The sequence below is a fragment of the Rhinatrema bivittatum genome, chromosome 8 (genome assembly GCF_901001135.1).
Source record: "Rhinatrema bivittatum chromosome 8, aRhiBiv1.1, whole genome shotgun sequence".
In the NCBI taxonomy this organism is placed as follows: domain Eukaryota; kingdom Metazoa; phylum Chordata; class Amphibia; order Gymnophiona; family Rhinatrematidae; genus Rhinatrema; species Rhinatrema bivittatum.
In genome coordinates this window covers 45,773,697-45,796,415 of record NC_042622.1, presented here as the reverse complement: position 1 = coordinate 45,796,415, position 22,719 = coordinate 45,773,697, and the positions used below count along the sequence as shown (strand labels likewise).

The 22,719-nt window shown below is 49.4% G+C and overlaps 1 protein-coding gene across 1 annotated transcript in view; it reads left to right on the top strand.

Moving 5' to 3' along the window:
- The window catches only part of CDK5RAP1 (CDK5 regulatory subunit associated protein 1), a 180,182-nt gene that overhangs the window by 76,716 nt on the left and 80,747 nt on the right, over nt 1–22,719 (top strand). The window contains 1 exon segment of the mRNA XM_029612413.1: nt 22,135–22,345. Coding sequence (XP_029468273.1) covers nt 22,135–22,345 — 211 coding nt within the window.

Below are 22,719 nucleotides of genomic sequence, written 5' to 3'. Positions count from 1 at the left end.
CATAGGGGAGCTGTTCTATCCCCTTTATCATTTTGTTGCCCTTCTCTGTACCTTCATACACATTTAAAACCAACATAAAAACAATTCCCACTTCCCAACAAGGATTCTTGTTTTGCCCCACCCGGGCTTCCTCAGGGGATTTCTGCAACCTTTCTTCAATATCCTCGGATCGATATCTTCTACAGAAACAGATTCCACAATGCTGTAGTCATATTCACTTATAGTCCCCCATGCCTATACACTGCACCTAAAACATACACCAATAATTACTAACTCCTTTTTTTTATTATTTCAAAACAATTTTTCTTAACTATCAGCCAATTAGCTCACACCTTCATGTCCATAAACTTTAATTCACATCCTCTTATAACTCTTCCAACGCGATCTTCCTCTGCACAGAAAAGATATCAAAAATCATCCCTCACCCTAACGAAACATATTACCATCAATACCCTCAATATTTAACCTTCTAGATATATCTACCATATTTATTCCACTGGAGATAGATTCACCATTCAAAAGTATCTACATTCACGGCAACCCTACACCATTTCTTTCAAACCATGATCATCCTTCTTCTCTAAAACAACAAAACATAACATCAAAAACATTTCAACACATACCATACGCGATGATGTCATTGAGCGTGCTGTTCAACCAGTCATTATAACTCTCTCCAATTCCCACCCCCACTGGTGACTTATACATAATCAATCCCATGTAAATACATAGCACCACAGAATTTTATGGCAAGCAAACCCAAATCCAACTTACACTGTCAACTAAAACCATAATTTAATCATAAAATGCTTCCACTCCACATCATTATTCAAACCCCACGGTTGAAATGTTCTCCAACAAAAAATAAACTTTTGCTCCATTCGCCACAGCACACGGGTCATATCACCCCGATATTTGTTATTCATTTGGAAAATCACAAAAAACGTTAAATCATCAACCTGATGTTTAGCCATATTCCAATGTAACACGAGCAGGGTCCCCTACCTTTGAATGCGCAGGTTGCTCTTATGTTCAATTATTCTGCGCCGTGTCATCCGCTTTGTTTGCCCAATATATAATAAATTACACTAGGCTACCCCCCAAACATCCCCAAACAGAATCTAACTAGAGTCAGAGGATCTGTCAAACATATTAGGGTGCTGCCACCCCCTATGTATCCCCCTGCAAATTGGTGTGCCATATATTCATAGGCAATGTACCCATGCCATTTGGGTAAATTGCTAGGAGTCAAGTCCATTAAAAAAAAATAAAATTAAATTACTTCAGAGCCTTTATAAAGTAAAATAAAAGGCAGCATGCAAAAGCAGTGCAAATATACTCCAGAACCATGTGCCTGAAAACTGTGCAATACAAACATAAGATCAAATACCAAAAAAGTGTTATACTGGTTACAGGCTTCTCCTAGAAAAGACAGTTGGCTTTTCACCAAACCATGCAAGAACAACAACAAAAAAAAAAAAGTCCATTCATGGCAGCTACAGTGTAAAGTCAAGGAGAAAAAAAAATAAATCGTGCAGTGAAAGTGTGATCCTCTGTCCCACAGAGAAGATCAAAAGGTGACAGACAATCCAATCGTGATTACCACAAAAAGTATCCATGGAATGGAGCTGAAACCCCAAATCTTAAATCTCCTTAAGCAGTATCTGCTGTACATGTGTTTAGAGAGTTGCAATTTAGAATTCTGAACAGGATGCTTTATTCCTCCTACCAGGCTTTTAGAACTGGGATTGCCGAAGAAAGCAGGTGCCTCAAACGTGGTCATTTGGATGTGACGTTAAGTCATGTCCTGTGGTACTGTCCTCTTATTCAGAGGTTTTGGCAGACAATTTTTGAGCTTATTGACCAATGGTGGACCGTATCTATTAAATGCGCTGCAGCGGTTTGCGTACTGGGTAAGCCTCCAGAAACTTTCTCTTTGGGAAAAGTGGGTGATCTTTTTTTATATAAGTGTTGCTTGGTCGGAAAGCAATGCATCCTCTTGCGGTGGCTGGAATCCTCCTCTCCTACGTGAGTCCTTTGGCATAAGAAATTGGTAGACTTGCTGTGTTTGGAGTCCCGGTCTATTAAACTGAAGCCCTTCTCTCACTTGAGGCGTTTTCTTGATATTTGGTCCCCTTTTATATCAACCTTACCTGCTGACCTAAGGAGGATTGTTATTCGCAGTATGGAACAATGTGAGTAGAAGACCTTGGCAGAATCTCAAACGCTGCTGTCTAATACATGATATATAATCTCTCTTCCAGTTTAATAATTCTGTTTCTTTTTTCTTTTCTGTGTGTGCTTTTTATGCTACATGCATTTAATGTGTTGGCTTATGAAGGTACTGATTTCCTATCTCCTGACATCTTATTTCTGATGTAGTTTATAGGTGGAGTGGTTGGGTGGCTGTGGGTATTTCTGATGTTGCCTTTGTTTTGGGCCTTATATATCTTTCTTTGTATCTTTTTGTGTGCAAACTTTTCAATAAAATTTCTATGAAAAAAAAAAGCCAGACAAGATTTACAACTACATATGAATGACATATCACATTTAGATATCACTAAACTATAATTTGAAGACGGGAACAAGGCAGGAAACTTGCTGGCCCATAAGGTTTGTACGGTACAGAACCAGATTCACAAAGTGAACGATAAAAAGGGTAAATTTCTCTTTTGATGTTTCTCAAATAAGAAATTCATACAATTTTATGAGGAACTTTTATTGTGAAGATGCCTCTATTTTGTTATCTGACATAGATAATTATTCAGATAAGGTGGATCTCCCTAATATAGATTTAGAATAACAAAATTTTTTAAATAAAGAGACCACAGAAATAGAAGTTTCCCAGGTGATAAAAAGATTTAAAGTTGGGCAAGCTCTGGGATTAGGATCAGGTAAATTTTTTAAAACATTTGCAATCATATTGGTACCTTTTCTAACCTGAGTGTATAATTCATTATTTCCTAGTGTGTATTTATTTATTTAAGTTCTTTTAATATACCGATGCTCAAGACTAGGTCTTATCGTACCGGTTTACAATAAACAAGGGGGAAATCAGTTAACATAGGAAGCGAAAAAGTTACATTAAAACAGGTAAATCGAACATGGCTGTTTGAAGAAAAGGATAGATTAACAATTTCTATTCTAAACGTATAGAAGAGTCGATCAGCAAGGAGCGGTTGCTTCTCTGTTAAACTTAAATACATATTTACATAATGGAGATTCAATTGCAATGTTAATATACAAGAGCGGTTCTAGAATAGCAGATACTTAATGCGGCTGGGAGAGGAACATCAACTGGGGGGTGGAGGTCCTTGCGGGTACCATGGGTTTCTTCAGTGATTAAGCTTGGGTGAAGAGCCAAGTTTTCAGTTTTTTCTGAATGTGAGATGACAATGTTCCTGGCGTATGTCTGGTGGGAGAGAGTTCCAGTGATGTGGTCCCGCGGTGGAAAGCGCTCGTTCCCTGTACGTACCGGATCAGTCCAGACACCTGGGTTGTGACTCCGCACCAGCAGGTGGAGACAGAGTAAAACTTGTCTGGCTCCCTACATATAGTAAGGTGCCACCCACAGCCCCTCAGTCTTTCTCTGTCTCCAGCAGATGGGGCAGGTCCACCCACAGTCTCTGGGATCCCTGGGGTTGGAGTTAGCCAGTCAGGGATAGAAAAAAAAAAAAAAAATGGACAGAAAGGGGATTTCCTTTTTTGTTTTTAATTCATAGTAAAAAAAAACAAAACAAAACAAATAGAATTAATTAGAAAGTTTTGGGCCAGGAAGCTCCCGGTGGAAGTGCCTCCCAGGGGGGTTGCCAGATCCTGAGGGGATCATCCTCCCCTGGTAGAGGCCGCTGCTGGGGTCGAGGACCCGGCCCCTCTGGCAGCAGCGTTGGGGGTGACACCGGGGAGCCCGGTTCACTCACCCCCAGTGGAGCCCGGAGGTTTTCAGCACCCTGGTCAGCGACTTTAGTAAAAAAAAAAAAAAAAAAAGTTTTTTACTTTTGCGCCGGCTCTCTCTCTCTCTCGCGCGACGTTTCGTTCGGGGGGGGGGGGGGGGGCGGTTTGTTTTGCTTAGGGCTGCGGCGTTTTTTTTGTGCGATCTTGGCCGGAATGCCCGTCGGGGCCGCCTGCCGCGAGTCTTGAGGGATGGCATGTGCTCGGGCTGCCTCGCCGGAGGCGAGGGACCGTCCGGGGGCGATCGGGGGGGTCGGACCCGGGTGTCTCGTTCGCCGCCGCGCGTTGGTGCAGTGCAGGAGGGGGGGCCGGATCCGTTCCCGCTTAGCGCGGGAGCGGCGGCCATTTTGTCGACCGTCCACGAGGCGACCAGGAGAGCCATGGAACATGGCTCCCAGCCCCCTCCGCTCTCCCCCCAGCCTCGGGCCGCGTCGGGGGCGCCTCGGGGTGCCTCCGATGTGGCTGACTGGGGTTCGGGGGAGGGGCGCTCGGACTCTGAAGAGTCCTGTTCGGAGGATTTTAATTTTTTATTAAAAAAATTGGCGATGTATCAGAGGGAGCGGCGCAGGCACGGGAAAGTGCCAGGAGATGCGGATGGACGGTCCCGCTCCCGGAAGAGGTCTGCCCGCCCTAGAGACACGGCTGTGCCCCCGAAGGACAAGCGGCTGGCGCGTGGCGCGCCCCAGGACGCGGATTCAGAATCCACTTCCTCGGAGGAGGAACGGTCGATCTCGGGGGCGCCGGAAGGGCCTGAGGGGCCCGATGAGCAGGGTCCAGCGCAGTCAGGCGCAGGCAAGGGCGCGCAGGCTGGGGATGGTGACGACCCCAAGGTCGTCCGCCTGTTTAAGAGGGAGGAGCTTTCCCCTCTCATCCCAGCGATCCTCGACGAGATTGGAGTGGAGGCCCCGCCGGTGGAAACCCTTCAGAGGCCTAAGATGGATCCGGTACTCCTGGGACTCGCGGGTCCTACGGTAGCGTTCCCTTTCCATTTTTCTGCGTCTGACATTCTCTTCCGAGAATGGGACACCCCGGAGTTGGGCCTCAAGGTAAGTAAGGCTATGGATAAGCTATATCCTCTGCCGGAGGATGCCTTGGAGCTCCTGCGGCTCCCTCGCGTGGATGCCGCTGTGTCGGCGGTCACCAAAAGGTCGACCATTCCTGTCACCGGCGCTACGGCGCTGCGGGATGTCCAGGATCGGAAGCTGGAGGTGCAGCTCAAGAAAGTTTTCGAGGTGTCAGCCCTGGGAGCCAGGGCTGCTATTTGCAGCAATTTTGCGTTGCGGGCTGGGCTCCGCTGGGCCCAGACCTTACAAGCGAATGCGGGTCTCTCAGAAGGGGAGGCTGCTCAGGCGGACCTTCTGGAGGCAGTAATCGCTTACAGCGCTGATGCCATGCACGATCTGCTGCGCACCTCGGCCCGGGCCATGGTGTCTGCGGTTTCAGCGCGTCGTCTTCTCTGGCTCCGAAACTGGGCGGCGGACGGTACGTCTAAGGCTCATCTCGGCGCCTTGCCTTTTAAGGGGAAGTTGCTGTTTGGAAAGCAGCTGGATGATATCATGCAGTTCCTGAGTGAGAACAAGGCTTTTAAGCTACCGGAGGACAGGCCACGTCCTAGACCAAATTTTTCTGCACGGAACCGTTTTCGAAACAACCGTCGCCAGAGGCCGCAGAGGTCAGCTGGGGCAGGTCAATCCTTCAGAGGAGGCGCTACCAGAGCGTTGACCTGGCCCCAGCCCTTTCGGGGGAAGAGATTCAACAGGTCAGGTGGATCCTCGGCGGGATCCGGGGCCAAGTCGGCCCAATGATACACAATTGGTTCGTTTCTCGGCGAGGGCTCAGGAGGCTGCGCCACCGGTGGGAGCGCGCCTCGAGCTTTTTTACGAGGAATGGACCAAAATCACTTCGGACCAGTGGGTGTTAGACGTGATAAGACACGGTTACGCGTTAGAATTTGCACGTCTCCCCTGGGACAAGTTTCTCGTCTCCCCCTGCAAGGCCGTAGCCAAAAGGGCCGCCGTACGGGCAACCCTTCAGCGTCTGGAGGCGCTGGGCGCCATCACTACCGTTCCGCCGACGCAACGGGGCATGGGAAGGTACTCCATTTATTTCGTGGTTCCAAAGAAGGACGGAGCGTACCGTCCGATCCTCGATCTAAAGGGAGTAAACCGGTGCCTTCGTGTGCCCCGGTTCAAGATGGAAACAATTCGCTCGGTAGTGGCGGCGGTTCGCCCGGGCGAGTTCCTGGCGTCCCTGGATCTGACGGAGGCGTATCTCCACATAGGGATCCAGCCAGCCTATCATCAGTACTTGCGATTTTGTATCCTGGGCAAGCATTTCCAGTTCAGGGCTCTTCCCTTCGGTCTAGCCACGGCTCCACGCACCTTCACCAAGGTTATGGTGGTGGTGGCTGCTCAGCTCCGACGGGAAGGGCTCTTCGTTCATCCTTACCTGGACGATTGGCTCATTCGGGCCAAATCGGAGTTGGAGTGTCGGCAAGCGGTGGCCAGGGTTCTGCAGCTCCTGCGGTCGCTTGGTTGGGTGGTCAATCTAGCCAAGAGTCACCTTCAGCCCACCCAGAGGTTGGAATATCTGGGGGCCTTGTTCGACACCAAGGAGGCCACGGTATCCCTGACTCAGGACAGGGTCCTCAAGCTCCAGGGACAGGTGCGGCGTTTGCTAGCCCTACGATGCCCTTTGGTCCGCGACTACCTGATGGTCTTGGGTTCCATGGCGTCGACACTCGCCTTGGTGCCCTGGGCTTTTGCTCATCTGCGACCGTTACAATCAGCGTTACTCTCCCGCTGGAGGCCGGTCTCGGAGGAGTTCCTGCGCCCGCTGCTTCTCACGGACCGCGCCAGGGCCAGCCTGCAGTGGTGGCTCTGCCCCAACCATCTGACGTGCGGCGTTTCTCTGATCCTGCCCAACTGGACGGTGATCACGACGGATGCCAGTCTCTCGGGTTGGGGAGCGGTCTGTGGGGGGCGCTCGGTGCAGGGTCTGTGGTCAGCTCAGCAATCGCAGTGGTCCATCAATCGGTTGGAGACCAAGGCGGTGGCACTGGCGTTGCAAGCCTTTCTGCCATGGAAACGGGGCCAGGCGGTACGAGTCCTATCGGACAACGCCACCACGGTAGCCTATATCAACCGCCAAGGCGGGACAAGGAGTCAGCAAGTGGCGGAGGAAGCGGCTCAGTTGATGGACTGGGCGGAACGGCACCTCAGCAGCATTGCGGCGTCACACATCGCCGGCGTCGACAACGTACAAGCGGACTTCCTCAGCCGGCATCGGCTGGATCCAGGGGAGTGGGAGCTCCCGGAGGTAGCATATCGTCTCATCTGTGCCAGATGGGGTCAACCACGTCTAGATCTGATGGCCACCGCGCACAACGCAAAGGCTCCGAGGTTCTTCAGCCGTCGGAGGGAGCGGGGCGCGGAAGGGGTCGATGCACTCGTGCTTCCTTGGCCCACGGACGTGCTGCTCTACGTGTTTCCCCCGTGGCCTCTGATAGGCAAGGTGCTCCGACGGATCGAGCTACATCCGGCGGCGGTGATATTGGTGGCGCCGGAGTGGCCACGACGTCCGTGGTTCGCGGATCTTCTGCGGCTGGCGGTGGAATCTCCGCTCCGTTTGCGGGGCGACGCGACCATTCTGCGGCAGGGACCCGTCTGTTTGGAGGACGCGGATCACTTCTGTCTCGCGGCTTGGCTTTTGAGAGGGCGCGCCTAAGATCCAAGGGGTACTCCGAGGCAGTGGTCACCACGTTGTTGAGGGCTAGAAAACAGTCCACGTCTTTGACCTACATGAGGGTCTGGACGGTCTTTGAGGACTGGTGTAGTGCTCACGAGGTGAACCCCATTCGACTGGAGGTGCCGGAGATTCTCTCCTTCCTGCAAGAGGGCCTCTCGAAGGGACTGTCCTGGAGTACCCTGAAGGTTCAGGTGGCAGCCCTTGGCTGCCTTCGAGGAAAGGTCCGGGGAGTGTCTTTGGCGGGCCATCCAGATGTGACGCGGTTTCTGCGGGGGGCAAAGCATCTCCGGCCGCCGGTCCGGAATCCGTGTCCCTCCTGGAACTTAAACTGCGTGCTTTCGGCTCTTTGTGGGTCGCCTTTTGAACCGGTCAAGCGTGCGACGTTGAAGGATTTAACATTGAAAACAGTGTTCTTGGTCGCTATTACGTCCGCGCGTCGGGTCTCGGAGTTACAAGCTCTTTCTTGTAGAGAACCGTTTTTGCGTTTTACAGAGACTGGTGTCTCACTACGGACTGTTCCCTCCTTTTTACCCAAGGTGGTGTCGTCTTTTCACTTAAATCAGTCAGTTGATCTTCCCGGGTTTTCGGCCATGGATCCTCAGGCCAGAGGATCAAGGGAACTGAGGAAACTTGATGTCTGTAGGATTCTACTTCGTTATCTGGAAGTTACGAATCCTTTTCGGGTTTCCGATCACTTGTTTGTTCTCTGGTCGGGGCCTCGTAGAGGATCGGCGGCTTCCCGGGCCACGATTGCGCGTTGGCTCAAGGAGGCGATCGGTTCGGCGTATCTTCTGCAGGGCAAGTTGGCACCCAGGGAGCTTCGGGCCCATTCGACACGGGCGCAGGCCACGTCTTGGGCCGAAGTTTCTAGTGTAGCCACACAGGAGATCTGCAGAGCGGCAACGTGGAAATCGTTGCACACTTTCACGAGACATTACAGGCTTGATGTCCAGGCGGCTGAGGCTCAGGGTTTTGGGGCGAGTGTTCTCCGAGCGGGACTCTCTGCTTCCCACCCTGGGTAAATTGGCTCTGGTACATCCCAGGTGTCTGGACTGATCCGGTACGTACAGGGAAAGGAAAATTAGTTCTTACCTGATAATTTTCGTTCCTGTAGTACACGGATCAGTCCAGACTCCCGCCCGTCTGTGTCTTGTAGTTTGTCAGAAGAAAGAGAGAGAGTCTGCTCGGTTGCTTATTTGGCCATTGTAGTTTTGCAGTTTTTTGCACGTTGTGTTCATGGTTCTGAAGGTTTTCGGCTCCAGCTCAGGGGCTGTTGTGAATTGGCCTCATGTTTGGGGGTTTTTTTCTAGTTAGCTAGTTTTGGCTTTATCTGGCTTTGACATTACGTGAGACTGAGGGGCTGTGGGTGGCACCTTACTATATGTAGGGAGCCCGACAAGTTTTACTCTGTCTCCACCTGCTGGTGCGGAGTCACAACCCAGGTGTCTGGACTGATCCGTGTACTACAGGAACGAAAATTATCAGGTAAGAACTAATTTTCCTTTTTTCGATGGAGTTATGTTTAGTGGAACTGCTGGGAGGAACTTGTAGGGAGCTTCTGTATGCAGATCTGGTTGGTCTTGAAGAGGAGTGTAATTTGAGGGGTATGGTGAGTTGCTGAGGGGATTGATGATATATGGCTTTGTGAATGATGGTCAGAGTTTTGAAGAGTATTCTGGAGTGTATGGGTAGCCAATGAAGTATTTTTAGTATCTGTGTGATGTGGTCCATCCTGCACGTGTTAGTAAGGATCCTGGCTGCTGCGTTTTGCAGCATCTGAAGAGGTTTAGTGGAGGAGGCCGTGAGACCAAGCAGGAGAGCGTTGCAGTAATCAATTTTTGAGAATAGTACGGCTTGAAGGACAGATCTGTAGTCATGGAAGTGGAGGAGAGGTCTTAATTGTTTTAGGACCTGAAGTTTATAAAAGCCCTCTTTTGTGGTGGTGTTAATGAATTTTTTGAGGTTCATTCTGGAGTCTAGTGTGGCTCCAAGGTCTCTCACTTGACTTACTGAAGGTATGTTTGTGGTACTGGCTGGTGGGTTGTTATCGTTGGGGGAGATGGCCAGAAGCTCAGTTTTGGATGTATTGAGAACCAGGCTGAGGCTCATGAGAAGGATATTAATGGCGTGGAGGCAGCTGTTCCAGTAGGTTAAAGTGTCTGAGATGGGATCCTTGATGGGGATAATGATCTGCATGTCGTCAGCATAAATAAAGTAGGTGAGATTGAGGTTTTTGAGTAGTTGGCATAAAGGGAGGAGATAGATGTTGAATAGGGTCGGGGAAAGCGAGGAACCCTGGGGTACTCCTTGCTTGGATGGTATGGGTGAAGATTCTTTGTTGATTATTTTTACTTTGAAATACCTGTGACTTAGAAAAGATTTTAGCCAGTGGAGTGCAGATCCTGAGATGCCTATTTCCATCAGGCGGTTGATGAGGATTGTATGGTTAACTGTGTCAAATGCAGCGCACAGTGTGTAGCAGATGGACTCAGGACCAATGGGTATAGTGTATGCCTGATAGCAGTTGGAGACGGATCAGATTTCAATCTGACGTCAGCCCTAGTACATATACCCCTGCAGGAAGTGCAGCTCTTCAGTATTTTCCGTCTCCATAGCAGTTAGGGACTCTATGCACGCTAGCACAGCGTTAGAGAAATTTTACCAAAGAAAATCTTACCTCTACAGACTTGCCCCGCTCTTCTGTGGTGACCCCCAGTTGAGATTTCCCGAGGTGATTTCCGCAATCCCTCGGAGGTAAGCCTCGGACCGGCGGACGACCCTCGGGGACCTAGCCCCTGACATCGGGTGAGGCTAAGAAGCAGTGGGTGCAACCTCGAGCGCGGCGGTAAAGGTATTTTCACTCTCCCCCCGCAGCCGGAGACCCGCCCGGAACGAAACCGGGAAGCGCTGAGATAAGATAAGGTAGAAATCTATTTAAAAGTCTCCGGTCTCTGAAGCTCGAGGAGACGCACAGGTCGCCAGCCGGGACCAGTGCCACCGGGTTGATCGGCCTTAGCAGGGCTAAACCCCGGTCAGACTCGAGGGCTCTCACACGTGGAGACCCTCCGATGTGGTTGCCATATTGTCCACGTGGTCACCGTCACCATTTTGGCCCTGTTCGCAGTTTCGATACGTGCGCACAGACGAGCCATGCACACAAATCCCTTGTGCGCACAACGTTGCACGCACAAGTACCGGGCGCACAAGTGACACGCCTAGCCATGTGCTTACTGTGCCGGGCGCATAATTTCGACCTGTGCGCACATCTTCCTGCACGTGCGCAACTTCACACACCAGAGCGCACAACTGTGTGGTACGCGCACAAGCCATGGCACCACCGGAAAATAAACTCAAAGCTCAGGGCCTTTGCCCAGCATGCCATAATAGAGCTGCACAGCATGAGGAGGCCACGGCCATGTATATACAGTGCAAAGAGGCCCTAGGGGACCTAACTCATGGCTCTCCCCATCTGGTACCGGACCCCAGCCTCTCAAGCAGTACGCCGGACCTAGCATTACACAGCGGGACCCCCCCCTCAAACGGGGCTCCCCAGGGACACTGTGCCCCCTAGTCTAGACCCAGCATCTATCTCCTGGGTGGAATTCTTCAAAGGTCTGCATACCTTTGTCCACATGCAACCGGGGCCTCCTATAATGTGGCCTCAGGCTCCACCAGAGGACCTCAACAGGCCAGGACCCTCTATGCCCAGGGAAGTGATCCCACCGCCCAGAAGCCCCACCTTTGGGGACATGGACATCTCAGATGAGGAGTCAGACTCATGGAGGAAGGGGAACTCCCGCTGGGGACAGAACCCCATCAAACCATGAGATGCTTCTTCACCAAGGACGAGCTTCTAGACCTGGTCACACGCAGCCTAAAAGAGCTTGCCATCCCGGGCACAAGTGCCTCGGGGGAACCTAAGACAAACCCACTATTGGAGGGACTCTGTCAGACCTCCCGCCATTTCCCACTATTACAAGCCGTCCAGCAAATAATTGATCTGGAATGGGATGCCCCAGAAACCACTTTCAAAGGGGGCTGGGCTCTGGCAGCCATGTACCCTCTGGACCCAACCGCCAAATCTCCTGGCATGTCCGAAAGTGGATGCCATGGTCTGTGCGGTCTCGAAGCGCACTACTATCCAGTTGGAGGGAGGAGCAGCACTCAAGGATGCTCAAGACAGACGTCTGGAATCTATCCTCAAACAGTCCTTTGACGTCTCCGCTATGACTTTACAGATCGCAGCCTGCTGTGCCGTGGTGACATGCGCCTGCTTAGCACAGACCAGGAACAACACCCCAGGGGAAGCCCTGGAACCAGCTGTATCATTCCTCGCGGACGCCACTTCGGATCTGGTACACACAGCAGCTAGAGGAGTCTCATCCGCCGTGGCAGCCAGAAGACAAATCTGGCTCCGAAACTGGTCAGCTGACGCATCCTCCAAAACGAGACTCACAAGGATGCCTTTCAAGGGAACACTCCTGTTCGGAAGCGAACTAGGGAAACTAGCCAACAAATGGGGCGAGTCCCCACTGCCGCGGTTACTAGAGGACAGGAATAAGAGAAACCAGTGATCCTTCCCCCGGACCTCCAAAGGCAGAGGATCACAGCGCTTCAACCCATATAGAAGTTCATTTCAAGCGGCCCGCCCCGCAGGCCGGAGCCAGTCCTTTCGGAACAAGCACAACAAAAGGGGAGCCAGCTCGGGCCCCAGCCGCACCCCACAATGAAAATCAGCCGACCCATCCAAAGGAAGAAGCCATAGGGGGCAGACTGGCCCTATTCTACCAAAGATGGGTCAAGATAATTTCGGACAAGTGGGTCCAATCCATCATTCGAGAGGGATATTAACTGGATTTTCACCACCTGCCTCCGGACAAGTTTGTGGAATCTTCCTGCCACGACCCTTCCAAGAGAATGGCAGTGGAAGCTACACTGACCAGATTACTAGCCTTAGAGGCTATTACACCAGTGCCTCCACAACAAATAAATACTGGCCATTATTTAATCTATTTTATCGTTCCCAAGAAGGAAGGAACGTTCAGACCTATCCTGGACCTCAAGGTGGTCAACAGTCACCTGAAGATTCCTCGCTTCCGCATGGAAACCCTACGCTCGGTAATAAGGGCGATACAACCGGGAGAGTTTCTTACCTCCCTGGATCTGTCGGAAGCTTACCTACACATTCCGATCCATCAAGAGCATCAGCATTTTCTACGCTTCTCAATCCTGGACCTTCACTACCAGTTCCGGGCACTACCTTTCGGGTTAGCCACTGCACTCCGGACGTTCACCAAGAATCATAGTGGTGGTGGCAGCAACACTGAGGAAGGAAGGAATCCGCGTGCACCGTTATCTAGACAATTGGCTGATCAGAGCGAAATCCCCAGAGGAAAGCCACCAGGCAACCAACAGAGTCAAAACTCTACTGGAGAGCCTCGGGTGGGTGGTCAACACAAACAAGAGCTGCCTGCAGCCTTCCCAATCTCTAGAATACTCGGGAGTCCGGTTCGACAACAAACAAGACAAGGTCATCCTGACACCGACAAGGAGATCAAAACTCATGACCCAGTTACAAACCCTGTTGAGCGAACTCCGCCCCACAACATGGGTTTACCTACAAGTTCTTGGCCTCATGGCATCCAAACTGGAAGTAGTCCCATAGGCACGAGCTCACATGAGACCCCTACACTAGTATCATGATGGAATCCACTGTCCCAGAACTACACCGTACGGCTTCAGCTCCCGGACAGAGTTTGGGCCCAACTACGATGGTGGTTACAGGAAGCCCATCTGAGCGAGGGAACGAGACTATCCTCCCCAACCTGGATCCTACTCACCAAGGATGCCAGCCTACAAGGATGGGGAGCACACTGCCAGGAGCTAACCGCCCAAGGGCAATGGAACGATGAAGAGCCTGGATGGAACATCAATCGCCTAGAAGCCTGGGCAGTCAGACTAGCCTGCCTAAGGTTCTGTCACAGACTCCGAGGCAAAGCGGTCAGAGTAATATCGGACAACGCCAGAACAGTGGCCTACATCAACCATCAGGGAGGAACCAGAAGCTAAGAGGTGTCTCTGGAAATAGACCTCCTAATGTCATGGGCGGAGGTAAATCTTCAAGAGATCTCGGCCGTCCACATTGCCGGGAAGGACAATATCGCGGCGGACTACCTCAGCAGAGAAAGTCTAGATCCAGGAGAATGGAAACTGTCAACCACAGCATTCCAATTGATAGTAAACCGTTGGGGAACACCAATCATGGACCTCCTGGCAAACCGGCCCAACGCCCAGGTACCTAGTTTCTTCAGCCACAGGCAGGAACCCCAGTCCCAGGGAATCGATACCCTGGTACAGACTTGGCCACAGGAGACTCTTTTGTAAGCCTTCCTGCCCTATTGGGCGCGATCATCCACAAGATAGAACATTACAGGGGACCAGTACTTATAGTGGCCCCGGACTGGCCAAGAAGACCGTGGTACGCAGACATGCGAAGACTGCTGGCAGGGAAACCCCTGCTGCTACCTCCACGCAGAGACCTGCTCCAACAGGGACCGATCCTCCACGAGGATCCAGTTCGATTCTCTCTTACGGCCTGGCCATTGCGAGGACTCGCCTAAGGAATAGGGGATACTTGGGGGCAGTAATTGACACCCTACTCTGAGCACGCAAGATCTCCACATCCCTAACATATATAAGGATTTGGAGAGTATTCGAAGCATGGTGCGAGGACATGACATTATACCACGCTCAGTCAAAATTCTTGCGATCTTGGAATTCCTACAGAACGGCCTACAGAAGGGATTGTCCCTCAACTCTATCAAGGTACAGGTGGCCACATTGTCATGCTATAGAACCAAGAGCGAGAGTGGCAGCATAGCCTCTCAACCGGATGTCTCCCGCTTCCTGAAAGGAGTCAAGCACATCTGACCACCCCTAAAGTGGCCAGTGCCTCTTTGGAACCTCAACCTGGTCCCAGATTTCCTAGCAGGAACCTCCTTCAGACCTGTCTCTCAGACTATTAACATTGAAGACAGCCTTCCTGCTAGCAGTCTGTTCAGCCAGTCGTATATCCGAGCTACAAGCACTGTCCTGCTGGGAGCCGTTCCTCAGACTCACCCCCGGAACCATCCAGTTACTCACAGTTCCGTCGTTCCTCCCCAAAGTAGTGTCTCACTTCCATCTTAACCAAACCATCTCGCTACCATCGCCAGATGAGCATAAGAATTTGGAAGAGGCTCGAAGTCTACACCATCTGAACGTCAGCAGACTCCTAGTCGGATACCTGGAAAGGTCGGAATCCGTACGAAAGACGGACCATCTATTCGTCCTTCACAGCGGGAAGAAGCAAGGGAAGTGGCCTCGCGAGCAACCATAGCCCGCTGGATCAAAGAAGTCATCAAGGCAGCCTACATAGAAGCAGGCAAGCCACCGCCTTTACTAGTCAAGGCCCATTCTACTAGAGCCCAGGCAGTGTCCTGGGCAGAAACCAAGATGCTGTAACCCGCCGAGATCTGCAGGGCGGCAACATGGTCCGCCATCCACACTTTCTCCAGGTTTTACCGCCTGGATGTTCAGGCTCAGGAGGACACAGCATTTGCAAGGGCAGTACTAAGTGGGTCACAGGCAGCCTCCCACCCGGGTCGGGAGTAGCTTTTATACAGCCCATTGGTCCTGAGTCCATCTGCTACACGCTAGGAAATGGAGAAATTACTTACCTGATAATTTCGTTTTCCTTGGTGTACACAGATGGACTCAGCATCCCACCCACGGCTGCCGTTACTCATGGAATTCTCTGGGGACATCCCCGGGAGCGAGTGATTCACGGGTAAGCCATGCTTTCCTTCATCTAGGACACCCACCTACCGGGTGTCGATGTTTCTCGGTTGAGGGCACTGGCGGTCTCCAGCTGAAGCCAATTCAACCAGTTCAAATTAATCAAGTTATCCAAGTTATAAAGTTAATCAAGTTATTCAAATTATTCAGTCATACATATATCCACAATGCTTTTCGAGGAGAATACTGAAGAGCTGCACTTCCTGCAGGGGTATATGTACTAGGGCTGACGTCAGATTGAAATCTGATCCGTCTCCAACTGCTATCAGGAGTACACTATACCCATTGGTCCTGAGTCCATCCGTCTACACTAAGGAAAACGAAATTATCAGGTAAGTAATTTCTCCTTTAAGGAATCATAACTTGGCTTCCTCTGCCAATACTGCTGGCACCATGGTTTTGCCTAAACCAGAGAAATGATGGGACTTTATGTGGTTCACTCCACCCTATATCTTTGATCAATATTGATCTTAAAATATTAGCTAGTTGGGACTGTTACTCTAAGGGACTGTTACTCTAAGTGTATAAAGATCAATATGGGTTTATTTCTCGGCAGATGGTTAGACGAGTGTTAGATTTAATTTTGTGGGCCAAGTATCAAACTACACTTTCTATATTGATGGAAGTAAATGCTGAAAAAGCCTTTGACAGGGTATGTTGTGCTTTTTTTTTTTTCTAGTTTTAGAGAAATTAAGATTGGGCAGCAACTTTATATGCTGGATTAAAAGAACTTTACCATCAGCCTGAATCATGTATAAAAATAAATGGAGGATATTTGGTGAATTTTAAGGGGGATCTAGACAGAGCTGCCCACTGTCTCCTTTATTCTATGCTCTAATTATGGAACCATTTTCTAAAATGATCAGGAAGGGATATCTGAAAGACAGTAATTACAAAATTTCATTATTTGCTGACAATATTCTTTTTACTTTAAGCAGTTCTTAACAATTTTTGAAGGTTTAATCTCAGAATTAGAAAAATATGGAAGGGTGTCAGAATTTAAAATCAATCTAGACAAGTCTGAAATTTTGGAAATATGGCTATCAGATATTGAGAGAGTCAAATTGCAAAATAAATTCCCTTTCAAATGGGCTGATAGAATAAATATCTGGGGAATTTCTTAGCATACAGATAGGTACATAACCCACTGGTTTTGGATTCACCTCTACCAGCAGATGGAGATGGAGCAAAGCTGACACCACAGTATATATACCTTTGCAGTGGCATCGGTCCACCAGTATTCTCCGTCTCCTGCAGATGGTAGACGTACATCTCCCTACTAGGGATTGCTTAAAGTTTTTAGAAGGAGAAAAGAAGGAGGAAAATTAATTTGCCCCACTCTCCTGTGTGATACCTTATGGTCCCTCCCTTAATTGAGCATTCCTGAGGTGATTTCTGTGGTCCCTCAGATGAGTGCCTTGGTCCAGTAGCTGGTTTTTCAACTGGCGTGGACTTAGTTATAATGAAAAAAAAAAAAGCTGAAAGGCAAGCAGGTGCAGTAAGCTGGGCATGGTGGTGAAGGTTTATGCCCTCTTCCCCCACAGCTGGAGACTGACCTTGTACTCAGCTGGGATGGGCTGAGCTCAGGTAAAGAGTAGGTTAAAACCAATTATGAAGAGAAGGGGAAGTTGAGTAGGGATTCCTCCCCACACCCTCCTGGTCTCCATGCTCAGTGGTCATTCTTTCTGTGGAGTTCAGGGGATGGGGGCAGCCTGGCGGGTTGAGCAGCCCTTGCGGCTAGGCCCCACTCCAAAGCTCGTCTGGTTTGCTGCTTGTAGACCACGGCAGCATTTCTGCGCTTTATTGTGCGCCGCAGACTGCACTGTTCAGTTCCTTCGGTTCGTGCTTGTGCGCCTGTCTGTATGGTCGGTTGTGCGTTTTGTTGTGCACCTAGCTGGGTGCCTAATTAGGCACATAAGAGCGCTTATCAGAGAGGCCAGTTGTGCAAGTACACATACACTTGCCTTTTTGTGTGCATTAGCTGAGTGTCCTGAGGGAGCTCAGGTTGGGCACTTGTATAGGCACAGTTTTTATGCGCCTTATTTGAGCGCCTAATTTTATTTTGGTGTGCACTGTTGTCATATGCCTGTTAGAGCCTATTCACAGATGCACCCATAGCAAAAAAAATAAAAAACCTAAGCGTCTTGCCATATGTGTTGCTTGTCATATTTGGGCATCTCAACCTGGCATGTCCTTGAATTTGTGTCAGCGGTGTTTGGAGGCTCAGGGAGAATTACTTCCTTATTTTATTAAGCTTGGTTCCTCCCAGCTTAGTGTAGGAATGGAAAAAGAGCTGCCAGAAGGTTTGCCTGATTTGGAGCTCCCCTAACTGGTTCATCAGCGGGGTAAGCGAGTTCAGTGGGCAAAAGGCAGTTGCCCTCTGGTTTTAGCATGGATCCTTCTGCCTTTTTTTGGGTAGAATTTTTTTCAAGGACTGCACTCCTTCCTTCAAGCACAGTCCCTTGCCCTGACCAATCTTAAGGCAGGATTGCAAGCGGTGAAATCCTGCATGTCTGGTGCTGCAGTTAAGTATCGGGATACTCCTGGAACTGGCCTTCCCGATAGGGACCCAGATGGTATGGATGAGACCGAGCCTTACCCCTGAAGAATGGGGAAATTCCTCTGGGATTGGAACCATATAACACTATGTTTAGGTTCTTTCACAGAGATGAGTTACTGGCTCTGATTTCCCAGACATTGAAGATGCTGGGAGTTCCTGGGGCTGAATCTATGTCTGAACCAAAGAAAGATCCCATTTTGATTCCTTGTGTAAAGCTTCATGCTTCCTCCCTATTATGGAGGCCATTCAAGAATGTGCCCCAGAAGCTAATTTTAAAAGGGATGGATCTTGGAAAGACTGTGCGCCCAGTTGTGAGAGAGCAATTGATTTTCCAAAGGTGAATGTGCTTGTGTGTGCTGTTTCCAAGTGGATTCGAGTGAAATCGGAGTCACTGTGCCAATTGGCTGTTCACAGAGTCTTTCAACTCTTATGAGCGCTCGGGTGGGTTGTCAACCTTTCCAAGAGTTGTCTAGTGCCGTCTCAGTCCTGGGAGTTCCTAGGAGCACTGTTTGACACACAGCAGGGGGAGAGTATTCTTTACGGCGGATCATGTTGACAAGGTGCGGGATCAGATTCGTGCCTTGATGTCCAAGCATACTCCGCGAGTTTGAGATTACCTGAGGGTCTCTGCTCGATGACATCTACTCTAGAGTTGGTCCCTTGGTCCTTTGCTCACATGCATCTGTTACAATTGGTGTTGCTTTCTCGGTGGAACCCAATCTCCAAACAATTTCATCTACCCTTACCTCTTACGGATTCAGCGCGATCCAGTCTTGATTGGTCGCTAATCTCGGACAACTTGAACCCCAGATTCCCCGTGGTTGTGCCTGAGTGGACAGTAGTTACCACGGATGCCAGCCTCTTCGGTTGGGGAGTAGTATGTCTGAGGAAATCTGTGCAGGGCCAGTGGTCCCGAGACTAATCTCTGTGGTCCATCAGTTGCCTGGAGACCAGGGCGGTACGTCTCTTACTACAAGCGTTTCTTCCCCTACTCCAGGGGAAGTCAGGGTGCTATCAGACAGTGCGACCACGGTGGCTTATATCAATCACCAAGGCGGGACCAAAAGCCAGCCAGTAGCTGTGGAGGCTCAACAGCTGATAAGCTGGGCGGAGAAGCATCTGGTCAGCATTGCGACTTCTCACATAGCCGACGACGACAACTTTCTCAGTCGTCACCATCTCGATGCCGGAGAGTAGGAGTTAGCCGAGGAGGCATCTCGGCCATTTGCGACACGTGGGGCACACCCAGAATGGATCTGATGGCGACTTTTCAGAATGCCAAGGCCCTACGCTTCTTCGCTTGATGCAGGGAAACAGGAGCAGAAGGGGTAGATGCTCTGTTTCTTCCCTGGCCGAGAAATGTTCTTCTGTATGTCTTTCTGCCTTGGCCTTTGATCAGCAAGGTACTCAGGAGAATAGAACTTCACCCGTCGGAGGTAATCCTAGTCACTCCCAAATGGCCGAGACGTCCAAGGTTTGCGGATCGTCTCACTTTGATGGTGGCGGGGCCCCTGTGGTTTCAGTGCCTTCCGAACCTCCTACATCAAGGTCCCATCTGTTTCGATGAGGCGGATTGCTTTTGTCTAGCGGCATGGCTTTTGAGAGACAGCGTCTGAGGAGTAAGGGATATTCTGATGCGTTTGTGTCAACCCTTTTGAGATCTCCTCATAAAACGTCCACTTCACTCACTTATGTCCTGGTGTGGAAAGTCTTTGAATATTGGTGCGTAGAACGTGGGGTTCTTCTGATCCGGGCGTTGGTGGCAGATATTTTGTGTTTTCTTCAAGTCTGTCTCTCCAAGGGCTTATTGTATAGTTCGCTGAGAGTACAAGTGGCAGCTCTTGGTTGTTTGCGCGATACTATCCAGGGGATAGCGTTAGCTTCGCATCTGGATGTGGCTCATTTTCTTAGAGGTGCTATGCACTTACGTCCACTGGTCCAGCAACCTTGTCCTTCTTGGAGCCTAAACTTGGTGCTCACAGCTCTGTGTGGCGCCCTTTGAGCCTCTAAAGATGGCGATGCTGAAAGATCTCATGCTCAAGGTAACTTTTCTGGTAGCTATCACTTCGTCTCGTAGAATGTCAGAGCTTCAGGAGTTGTCGTCTAGAGAGCCTTTTCTGAGGATTTTTGATTCTGGAGTCTTTGCGGACGGTTCCTTCCTTTCTTCCAAAGGTTAATGCTTTTCATGTGAATCAGTTAATGGAGCTCCCGTCTTTTCCGGAACTAGACTGATTGGATCCAGTCTCTAGGGATTTACAGAAGCTGGATGTTTGCAGAGCCTTGCTGCATTATCTAGAGGAGACAAACAGTTTCATAAGAACATAAGCAATTGCCATGCTGGGTCAGACCAAGGGTCCATCAAGCCCAGCATCCTGTTTCCAACAGAGGCCAAAACCAGGCCACAAGAACCTGGCAATTACCCTAACACTAAGAAGATCCCATGCTACTGATGCAATTAATAGCAGTGGCTATTCCCTAAGTAAAATTGATTAATAGCTATTAATGGACTTCTCCTCCAAGAACTTATCCAAACCTTTTTTGAACCCAGCTACACTAACTGCACTAACCACATCCTCTGGCAACAAATTCCAGAGCTTTATTGTGCGTTGAGTGAAAAAGAATTTTCTCCGATTAGTCTTAAATGTGCTACTTGCTAACTTCATGGAATTGCCCCCTAGTCCTTCTATTATTCGAAAGTGAAAATAACCGCGTCACATCTACTCGTTCAAGACCTCTCATGATCTTAAAAGACCTCTATCATATCCCCCCTCAGCCGTCCCTTCTCCAAGCTGAACAGCCCTAACCTCTTCAGCCTTTCCTCATAGGGAAAGGCTGTGTAGTGGTCCAAAAAAAGGTAATATGGCATCTAAAACTACAATAAGCCCGTTGGTTGAAGGAGGCTATAAGTTCAGCATACTTGTTGCGTGGAAGGCCTTTACCTGTGGTTCTTAGAGCCCATTCTACTCATTCGCAAGCGGCGTCTTGGGTGGAGTGCCATCATGTATCACTGCAAGAGATTTGCAGAGCGGCTACTTAGAAATCTTTGCATACCTTTGCGAGGCATTACAGACTGAATGTACAGGCCCCGGGTTCTGGGGGATTTGGAGAAGGGGTGCTCTGAGCGGGCCTCTCCGGATCCCATCCCAGGTAAGAAAAGCTCTGGTACATCCCAGGAGTCTGGACTGATCCGGGTATGTACAGGGAAAGGAAAATTAGTTCTTAACCTGTTAATTTTCGTTCCTGTAGTACCACGGATCAGTCCAGAGTCTTGCCCGGTTTATAGAGGTAACGGAGAGCCTGCTCGTTCATTTTCATTAGTTTATTTCGGGTCTGCAGAGCAAGCTTGTTCACCGGGTTCTGTTCCCATTTGGTGTTAGTGATCCACTTCGGAGTCTATGTTTAATTGTATATAGTTAGTTTAGTTTGGAAGCATTCTGCTTTGATACTGAGTAATACTGTCGGACTTTAGGTGGCACCTGGGGATATAAGGCAGAGTCTGTCAAAACATCTGTCTCCATCTGCTGGAGGGGAGGCAAAACCCAGGAGTCTGGACTGATCCGTGGTACTACAGGAACGAAAATTAACAGGTAAGAGCTAATTTTCCTTTTTATTTTGGCTGATTGACTGCAATTTGCTTGGAAAATATGGAGAAATTCACAAAAATATGACAACCTTACATTTCTTGGAGACAAAGCTGTCTAAGCTTGAGACGAACTGACCATTGCTTTAGCTTTAACTATTTGACAATGTTTAGTTGGGTTTTTCGTTTTTGCTTCCATTAATTATCTTGGACATAGCAATTGTTTTGCACTTTGTACAAATTGTTGTGCAAGGGAAGGTGGAGGTAAACATAAGACATTGTATAAGAGAAAATGTTGACTTTTTATAACAAAGTGTGTCGTTGTTGCTATTCTTGCTTACAATTGCAAAGTTTAGGTTGAAAAAAAATGTAAAATCAATAAAACATAAGATCAGCCAAAGTCTAGCTGTTATGATAAAGCAGGTAGATTATGTTTATGATTGGGCTACCCTTACTCTAGGTTGCATGGCGGAGAGACTGAAGAAGGAAATCCTGGACAGGGAGAAGCTGGTGGATGTCTTGGTGGGTCCTGATGCTTACCGTGATCTCCCTCGGTTGCTAGCCATAGCTGAATCTGGCCAGCAGGCTGCCAATGTACTGCTTTCTCTGGAGGAGACATATGCAGATATTCTGCCCGTCCAGACAAGTTCAAACAGCACGACGGCTTTTGTGTGAGTTGTTGTGACTTTAACATTAGATTTGTTCATTACTCAAGGAAAAATTTCAGTTCCCTGTATGTACCAGGATCATTCCAGACTGCTGGGGTTATGCCTCCCTTCCAGCAGATGGAGTCAGAGAGAAAACTGAAAAGCACCACCCATATAACCCGAGGTGCCACCTGCGATCCCTCAGTATTTTTTCTGACTCCAGCAGATGAGAGACATACCCTGCGGTCCTGATCTTCGTTCCCTTGGGGCCTTGCCCCACCAGGTTTGAATTCCTTAAAAAAAAAAAAAAAAAAAAATTATATATATATATAAAATAAGAAGAAGCTACAATACAGCTTCAGCACCTTTGACTGGGTCATTAAAAAAAAAAAATTGAG